Source organism: Topomyia yanbarensis, chromosome 1, assembly GCF_030247195.1.
Source record: "Topomyia yanbarensis strain Yona2022 chromosome 1, ASM3024719v1, whole genome shotgun sequence".
NCBI classification, from domain to species: Eukaryota; Metazoa; Arthropoda; class Insecta; order Diptera; family Culicidae; genus Topomyia; species Topomyia yanbarensis.
This window is the reverse complement of record NC_080670.1, coordinates 151,671,311-151,680,754: the sequence shown is the minus strand read 5'-3', so window position 1 is coordinate 151,680,754 and position 9,444 is coordinate 151,671,311. Positions and strand designations below refer to the sequence as shown.

General features: G+C 43.1%; 2 protein-coding genes across 2 annotated transcripts; one reads left to right on the top strand and one right to left on the bottom strand.

Annotated features, from left to right (window-relative positions):
- Positions 1 to 6,413: 6,413 nt before the first annotated feature.
- Positions 6,414 to 7,415, top strand: LOC131677620 (phosphomevalonate kinase). Its single transcript, XM_058957520.1, has 2 exons — positions 6,414 to 6,762; positions 6,833 to 7,415. Exons 1-2 carry the CDS (start codon positions 6,665 to 6,667, stop codon positions 7,299 to 7,301), a joined length of 567 nt encoding a protein of 188 aa, XP_058813503.1. The 5' UTR covers positions 6,414 to 6,664; the 3' UTR covers positions 7,302 to 7,415.
- A 25-nt stretch (positions 7,416 to 7,440) lies between these two features.
- LOC131677601 (E3 ubiquitin-protein ligase Hakai) lies at positions 7,441 to 8,965 on the bottom strand. The gene is made up of 3 exons (XM_058957498.1): positions 8,330 to 8,965; positions 7,754 to 8,271; positions 7,441 to 7,698 (listed from the first exon to the last, which is right to left on the bottom strand). Exons 1-3 carry the CDS (start codon positions 8,728 to 8,730, stop codon positions 7,559 to 7,561), a joined length of 1,059 nt encoding a protein of 352 aa, XP_058813481.1. The 5' UTR covers positions 8,731 to 8,965; the 3' UTR covers positions 7,441 to 7,558.
- Positions 8,966 to 9,444: the final 479 nt, after the last annotated feature.

Here is a 9,444-nt window from a genome sequence, read left to right as displayed (position 1 = left end):
TGAGTTTAACTGGGTAGGTAAACCGTGTTGAAGGTAGTTTCCATTTAACTACGGCAAAAATTACAACTCATTCCCAGTTAAGCTCAACCGAAAGTGAACCGGAATTCTGGCTGGCTCCAGTTCGTATTCCGACTCCAGTGTCACAACCGATTCTTGATGGAATCGGTTGAGTCACTGGAGCCGGAACACGACCTGGAACTAGCAAGAATTCCAGCTCATTTCCAGTTGAACTTTACTGAGTTAATAGGTTTTTTATACTCAAATTTAAGTTGAATTTTGCTAATTTTGAGTATACCCCAAAAAACTCAAAAGTATACCTTCCTCCACGGAAGACTTCGACTGAGTCAAGTCTCTCGTTCTGTTCTGTTGCGAAAGCGACGTACAACTCAAAAGTAAGTTAAAAGAACTTATTCTGTAGGTTGTTCTATTTATCCGTGTAGGCTTTTCTACGGCTTCAGTAGGTAGTCTTAAATTTGTGCATCCTACTTCCCCCAACGTAAAACGAACGAGAGGGAGTCCAAATTAACCTAAAAATAATGAGATATTCCCTAAACCGACTAAACTTCATCCCATTAATTTTGAGTAAAAAAATCATTCCCTCTCCCTCGTTTTCCAGCAGTGAAATAAGGACAGCAAATTCAAATTACCTATTGGTAGGTAATGGATTTTAAGTGTATATGTATGTTGTCTATAAACATTAAAACTGTGTTAGTGTCCAATGACGTCAAATAGGATGCGTGCATAAATCTGGCAACCAAGGCTGACAGGAATCTAGCAGAGCGGTCTCTCCCTCTAAGAACGTTTGGTTTCAAAATGGTCCAATGAAGGACGTTTTTTTTCATAAAACGTTTATTTGACACGGCATTTGCAAAAGCTTTTCTACGCCGGGGTTTTTTTTACATAACATGTTACAAAAGTTCTTAAGACTATCACATTATAATAAAAATTCACTTTCTTATGCTAACACTGAGGATAATCATCATTTTGAATATTTTTATTTATACTCTATTTTCTTGAATGTCATTGTAAACCTATTGATAGTTTTTCCAACGTTGGTTTTTCTGTAATCTTTGTTTATTTTTTTCTTTATTTGTATCGTTTTATCTAACTTAACTAACTGCGAAGAAATCTAAATTGTTCGTGGGTAGCAAGGGAAAAAACTAGGAACGTTGTGGGGATAATTATATTTGAATATTTATTGTTTTCAGGAAATGATAAATATGGCCCATGTATGTAAGATCTCGTAAAGCGAGGATATCACGAACAAGAACATAGGGTGGTTTTCTTCTGGCTCGTAAGGAGTCTATTAATTGGGATCTGGCTTCACGATATTCAGTGCAAGACCAAACAACATGTTCAATGTCTTCGTAACCCTCTCCGTAAGCACATTGATTATCTTCTGCGATCCCAATACGGCGGAGATGCGCATTCAACGTATAATGGTTGGACATGAGCCTTGACATCACACGAATGAAGTTTCGACTTACATCCAACCCTTTGAACCATGCCTTCGTTGATACTTTAGGGATAATTGAGTGCAACCACCGTCCCAGATCACCATTGTCCCATGATGTTTGCCAACTAGTAAGCGTCCTCTGACGAGAAGCGCTATAAAATTCATTGGCAATAGGTCTTTCATAGATGTCACCGTCCAGTGCTCCTATTTTGGCTAAATTATCCGCTCTCTCATTACCCGGTATGGAGCAATGAGCGGGAATCCACACTAAGGTAATTTGATAAGATTTATTTGTTAATTTAGTTAAGTGTTCTCGTATCTTCTTCAAAAAGAACGGAGCGTGATTATCAAGCTTCAAAGAGCGCAGTGCCTTAATTGTGCTGAGGCTATCTGTGAGGATGAAATAATGGCTCGGAAGTTAAGTATCAATGATTTCCAGACTATAGGGAACTGCTGCTAGTTCGGCTGTGTAAACAGAGGCAGGTTCTGCAAGCTTGAAAGATATCGAGGTGTTATTGTTGAAAATACCGAAGCCAGTGGCCTCGTTGATTCGTGACCCATCAGTGAAGAACATTTTATGGCAGTCAATGTGTTGGTATTTACTTATGAATATTTTAGAGATCTCCAGAGAGCGCAGGTGATCCGGGATTCCACGAATTTCCTCTTGCATGGACGTGTCGAAAGATAAAGTGGAATCGGGAGTATCTAGGATATTAACACATGTCATAACATAACTAGAAGGCCTTATTTCTTGTGACATGTGATTGAAATACACTGTCATGAATCTGGTTTGGGATTGAAGCTCGACAAGTCTTTCAAAATTTTCAATTACCAGTGGATTCATAACCTCACATCGTATAAGTAAACGAGAGGAGAGATCCCAGAATCTATCTTTTAAGGGAAGAACTCTCGCTAGTACTTCAAGACTCATCGTATGTGTCGATTGCATGGAACCTAAGGCGATTCGTAAACAACGATATTGTATTCGTTCCAATGAAGGACGTTCGTTGGACCAATTTAGACAACGTACAAGTAACCGTTCAACGAAAGGCCATCGTTGGACCCGTGTTGAACGATTTTGAAACAATTTTTTGGACGTCTCAGTGGGTACCCTCTAAGAACGGTTGGTTTCAAAATCGTCCAATGAAGGACGTTCGTTGGACCAATTTGGACAACGTCCAAGTAACCGTTCAACGAACGTCCATCGTTGGACCCGTGTTGAACGATTTTGAAACAATTTTTTGGACGTCTCATGTGGTTTTTGTTTGAGGCTAAACTGAGTCAGTTCCTAACCCCAACTGCTGTCAAAATGTATGAACTGACAGCGGTTGGGGTTAGAACCTGTCTCAGTTTCACCCAGTTAAGCTCAGCCGGAAATGAACTGGAATTCTGGCTGGTTCCAGTTCGTATTCCGGCTCCAGTGACACAACCGATTCTAACTAGAATCGGTTGTGTCACTGGAGCCGGTGTACGAACTGGAACCAGCCAGAATTCCAGTTCATTTCCGGCTGAACTTTACTGGGCAGGTTCAAGCGAAATCGCCATCCCGGTCAGCGTGGCAAGCAGAAAGTTAGCAAAAGTTGAGCACAGCGAAATTGATGCTGGCAGAGTTTCTGCGAGCATTTTGCGCGATTTGTGCGAGAATTCTGGCAACGAATTCGCTCAAATGCAACAACCGTTTCTGACAGAAGCGGTTAAACCAACCGATGCTGCTCACTTTTATCCAGAATCGAGCCAAAAATGTACGGCCAAGATCTCTGCACGCTTCCTGCCACATCTTTGTCAGATGTTTTGCTCGATTCGTGCTAAATTCTACCAGGTAGGAATTGCCAGAATCTTTGCACAGTTTATGTCCGAGTTATGGAACTTAGTAGCTGACGGCTTGTTGAAGAAACTCAATGAGCTTGGATTTCCAACCTACGGGTTTGCTGACGATTACCAAATACTAATTACTGGATTTTGCATCGGAACAATCTTTGACTTGATGCAACAGGCATTAAGAGCTGTCGAACAGTGGTGTCGACAAGTTAAACTATCAGTTAACCCAAGCAAAACTTCAATGGTTCTTTTCACGAAGAAGCGAATAACAACCGGGGTTCGTCCCTTGCAGTTCTTTGATTCTGAGCTGCTGTGTGCAGATCAAGTCAAATACGTTGGAGTCATATTGGATTCCAAAATGAATTGGTCTGCTCACATTGAGTTCAGAGTCAAGAAAGCGTGCATGGCCTTCGGGCAGTGCAGACAAACTTTTGGAAAGACCTGGGGTCTCAAACCTAAATACATCTATTGGATTTACACGACAATTGTACGTCCAATACTGTCATACGGATGCCTTGTGTGGTGGCAGAGGGGAGAGGTGGTGACAGTCCAGTCAAAGCTAAACCATCTGCAAAGAATGGCGCTCATGGCGTTGACTGGTGCTTTCACCACGACTCCGACTGCTGCTCTTGAGGCACTTCTAAATATCAAACCATTACACATACACTTAAAACAAGAAGCACTATCATGTGCATACAGACTGCAGGTTACTGGGCTTTGGAACAGTAATCATGTTGATCTTGCTACCAGTCATACACGATTGTGGTCACAAATGGTTACATGGGGTGAAGATATTCTTGCTCCCAGCGATATTACACTCACTTGTAGTTTTCCTTACAGGACATTCCATGTTAAGATTCCCTCTCGAGAGGAGTGGTTGTCTGGCTTTATGGAAAGACAACAACAAACGCAAGTGGTTTGTTACACTGACGGTTCTCTGATGGAGGGACGTGCTGGTGCTGGTGTCTACTGTCGTGAAATGAGACTGGAACAATCTCACTCACTAGGTAGATACTGTACTGTATTCCAAGCAGAAATCTTTGCGATTATGTGCGGGGTGCAATCGGCCCTTCAACTGAGTTTGTCCGGCAGAGTTATAAACTTCTGCTCCGATAGTCAGGCTGCAATCAAGGCCCTTAGCTCAGACAAATCCCGGTCCAAGCTAGTGATCGCGTGTCGAACCCAAATCGAAGAACTAAGCATTGTCAACACTATCTACCTTGTCTGGGTGCCCGGACATTGCGGTATTACTGGAAATGAATGGGCTGACGAATTGGCCAGGGCAGGTTCAGCGATTGACTTCATTGGTCCTGAGCCCGCGCTGCCAATTTCGACAAGTTGGATAAGGGAAAAAATACGGTCCTGGGCTTCGTCCGAGCACCGCAATTATTGGAGAAATCTACAAACGTGTCGCCAAACAAAGGCGTTTCTAGAACAACCATGCCCAGTGGTTTCGAAAAATCTCTTACATTTTTCGAAGCTCCACTGCGGCATGCTGACCAGGGCTTAAACCGGCCACTGCAAACTCAATTATCACATGGCAACTATTCAGCGCGCTGAGTCTTTTTCATGTGATCTTTGTGAATCCGACTACGGAACTTCATATCATCTGATATGCAACTGCCCAGCGCTAGCGCAATTGCGATTACGAGTCTTCAGCCGTCCTTATATAGACGAAACCATGTTTGGTCGACTGAAACTCAGAGACATACTAAAGTTTCTTATCCAATGTGGTAAAGAGCTTTAGGCTTATTCGCAGGCAAGTTGAACTACTTGTGAGTTTAATTTACCTGTTGTTTATTTTTTGTTTTGTGCTGTTTTTCCCACCCTTCCAAGTCTACTTCCCCACACCTCCTTGTCCTTTCCTTCCACTCAGGAAATGATGAAAACACACGGCAAGGCACAAATCCCCGACTATGTACGGGGAACGTGCCATTTGAGCCAATATATTCTGATTCCTGATAACCCCAACTGCTGTCAAAATGTATGAACTGACAGCGGTTGGGGTTAGAACCTGTCTCAGTTTCACCCAGTTAAGCTCAGCCGGAAATGAACTGGAATTCTGGCTGGTTACAGTTCGTATTCCGGCTCCAGTGACACAACCGATTCTAACTAGAATCGGTTGTGTCACTGGAGCCGGTGTACGAACTGGAACCAGCCAGAATTCCAGTTCATTTCCGGCTGAACTTTACTGGGCAGGTTCAAGCGAAATCGCCATCCCGGTCAGCGTGGCAAGCAGAAAGTTAGCAAAAGTTGAGCACAGCGAAATTGATGCTGGCAGAGTTTCTGCGAGCATTTTGCGCGATTTGTGCGAGAATTCTGGCAACGAATTCGCTCAAATGCAACAACCGTTTCTGACAGAAGCGGTTAAACCAACCGATGCTGCTCACTTTTATCCAGAATCGAGCCAAAAATGTACGGCCAAGATCTCTGCACGCTTCCTGCCACATCTTTGTCAGATGTTTTGCTCGATTCGTGCTAAATTCTACCAGGTAGGAACTGCCAGAATCTTTGCACAGTTTATGTCCGAGTTATGCCAGGGTTTTGCTCGGTTCCTGTCAAAATTTGCCAGAAAACGCGAGCGAAACCGAGTTCGCCCTAGCTCAACTAACCCGACAGCCCTCTAAGAACGGTTGGTTTCAAAATCGTCCAATGAAGGACGTTCGTTGGACCAATTTGGACAACGTCCAAATAACCGTTCAACGAACGTCCATCGTTGGACCCGTGTTGAACGATTTTGAAACAATTTTTTGGACTTCTCAGTGGGAGGATACGCGCAAAAATCTGACAAGGCTGCCAAACCAAGACTTACAGAAATGTAGCAGAGCGGTCTCTGCCAGAAAATTTGCTCACTGAGATCAGTGGGTTCATTCAGAAATCCGAACCGGTTCCGGAATGAGTTTAACGGCTCACTAAGACGTCCAAACAATTGTTTCAAAATCGTTCAACACGGGTCCAACGATGGACGTTTGTTGAACGGTTATTTGGACGGTGTCCAAATTGGTCCAACGAACGTCCTTCATTGGACGATTTTGAAACCAACCGTTCTTAGAGGGTGGGAACAACCGATTCTGAAACCGATTGAGTCGGAATCGGTTGTTGCATTTGAGCTGGAATCCATACTGACTCCATTCAGAAATCCGAACCAGTTCCGGAATGGGTTTCACTGGGCGTTTTCAATGTAGAATCGCCAAAAGAAACCAACACAGTCAAAAATGATAAAAATGTTCCAACCTTTCCATTACTTCGTGCATTCGAGGCACTCGAGCTCGAGGTTCGCGTACACGGGAAAATGAAAACAAGCGTCAAGTGAGCAGCTGATCAGCCGTGGTAAGCGAGCAAACAGGAATTGAGCGAGGGACCGATTAGCACCCGACTGCCCCAGCAATAATGACTAGTACAAGTCCAAGTAACCCACAAATTGTTCTTCTGTTCTCCGGCAAACGAAAAAGTGGTAAAGATTTTATAACGGAACGGTTACTTCAGAGGTAAGCTGGCGTGCTACTTTCTCTAGATTTCAATGAAAATTATTTTAAACGTGGCATCCAATATCAACAGGTTGACCCACGAACGAGCACAAATTATCCGTATTTCAGAACCGATTAAACGAAGTTGGGCTAACAAACTGGGTTTAGATTTGCGAGAGCTACTTAGCGATGCACCGTACAAAGAGAAATTTCGCAAGGAGATGATTGAATGGAGCGATCAACGTCGAGCTGAGGATTACGGAATATTTTGTCGAGAAGCTCTCATTGCAGCGAACAGGGAAATTTGTATCGTCAGTGACGTACGAAGAAAAAGCGATATTAGATACTTCAAGGAGGTGTTCGGTAGTAAAGTGAAGACTGTTCGAATTGAGGCCAATGAGCAAACGAGATTAGAACGCGGGTGGCTTTTCCAGAAAGGGGTAGATGATGTACAGTCCGAGTGCGATCTCGACGATATGGTCGACTGGGACTTGCTTACCAGCAACGACTGTGGGGCGGACGTGGAATCGATTTTAGACCAAATTTGTTTGTTGCTATAAACGTTTAGGACTAACCGTAGGTATTTATGTTCTATATGCAATATGTATAAATTGCAAGGGTATTTTTCTCTTTCGTACCTGTTGATATATTTTTAGAACTCAAATGTGCAGATATTTGTAACCAATAAAACAAATTACAATTACTAAAAGATGTTTGTTTATATTACTGTAATTGAGCATACAGTACTTACATTAAAAAATGTGGACAATTTATTAGTGTATTTTATACGTACGTACGTCATTTCTAGTACCAGCGTCTAGCGATAGTATTGCGACTGTTGTCCCCAAGAGGACGAAGAGTTTGCGTGTCTTGGAGATGATTGTTGAGAATAGGTCGAACGTTCCGACAGATGAGCTGTTTGTGAAGTTATAGACATGTTGTGAATCAGTTGACTTGCTGCAAATAAATGTGTTTAGCAAATTTGGCAGATATTAAAGTACCAGCTTCTCACCTGTACTAGAGGTTCCGTATGTGTTGGTTACATAATTTATTGACATTGGACCTTGACCCCCAGCAGTATTTCGTGGAGAGCTCATCTGTTCGGAAGAATTTTTCCTTACCGGAGACTTGCCTACTGTTGTAGTTTTTGCTTCCAGAACTTGTGCCGCTGGTTGTTGGGGCGGTGGAACTGGTTGTGGGGGATTTGTTACATGTCGATGGTTGATGTGTGCTTGTAGATCCCTCTGCGATAGATATGTTCTGCGGCAACCAGTACTACCATAGCGAGTTCCTCCATGAGTACACATGAATACGGTTCCAAGACCAGTTTGTTCAACACGAACTGCCTTTTCTTTGCAGCGAGGACAGATTTTAAGGTTTTCCGAACGAGCGCACTTTAAACAGAAGACATGCTTGCAAGGAATCATACGGCCGTAGATTAAAATTGGCTTGTCGCACAAATCGCAAATGTAAATCATTGGGTTGAGAACCTTCTCTCCAATAAGGTTCACTTTGTGGTCCCAATCTAGCCTGCAATATATAATCGTTTTATAACACATACGCACACACAACTTAAAAAAATTCAAACCTCAACATCGGCTCCGGTGGACCACGAGAAATAGTTGTAAAAGTCGGAGCCTCCAACTGAGAAATATCAGCTTCCATGTCGATTACAATAGGTACAGTACCAACGGTCGCACCAGGCGAAGATTCCTCAATCAGCAATCCTTTTCCAAAAATAGGCTCCGGAACAGGTTGATCTGTATCCTGTCCTCCTTTGGTTGGCGAAGCTACAGCTGCCGGTTCTTCGATTTCTTTGTCGATCGGCTCCGGCGATCCCACATCTTCTTCCTCATCGGACGAAATAACACGGGATGCCTTTTTACCACGACCTCGTCCGCGACCACGTCCTCGTCCTCGTGATCCTCCACGAGAACCGCGGCCCCGGCCACGGCCTTTAGCTTTCGAAGTTGAATCGTCGTAATCCATTTCAGCAGTTCCTGCTACTAACACTATTACGTTACCTTACCAGTGGAGGGATATTTTTTTCCTTGAAGCAGCTTTAATTTTCGCGTGATGTGAATTCAACTAGAAAGCTAATTAATGTACTGCTTTTCTTAACAAAACTGCACTTTAAATTATTGGTAAGGTAGACATAATTATCTCCCTCGAAGATAACTAGGTAGACATTGCATTAAATTTAAATACAAAATGAATGTGACACACGAAAGCATCTAGTCCAGTGATGCCATGTTTAATTGTTAAATCCAAAAATTCTGTTACGTCAATTGACTATTTCCCAGTAAAGTTCAGATGGAAAATCAACCGGAATTCTGGCAGGTTCCTGATGATATTCAGGCTCGCGACACAACCGATTCCAACTAAAATCGGTTGTGTCACTAGAGCCGGAATACTAACTAGACCCAGCCAGAGGTCTGGCTCATTTCCTACTATATTTTACTGGGTTAACGTCGGTACCACATATACCCAGTAAAGTTCAACCGGAAATGAACTGGAATTCTGGCTGGTTCCAGTTCATACACGGGCTCCAGTGACACAACCGATTCTAACTAGAATCGGTTGTGTCACTGGAGCCGGAATACGAACTGGAACCAGCCAGAATTCCAGTTCATTTCCGGCTGAGCTTAACTGGGTAGACTTATCCAGTTGCGTTGGTACACGGTTAAATAAAACAACCTCCAG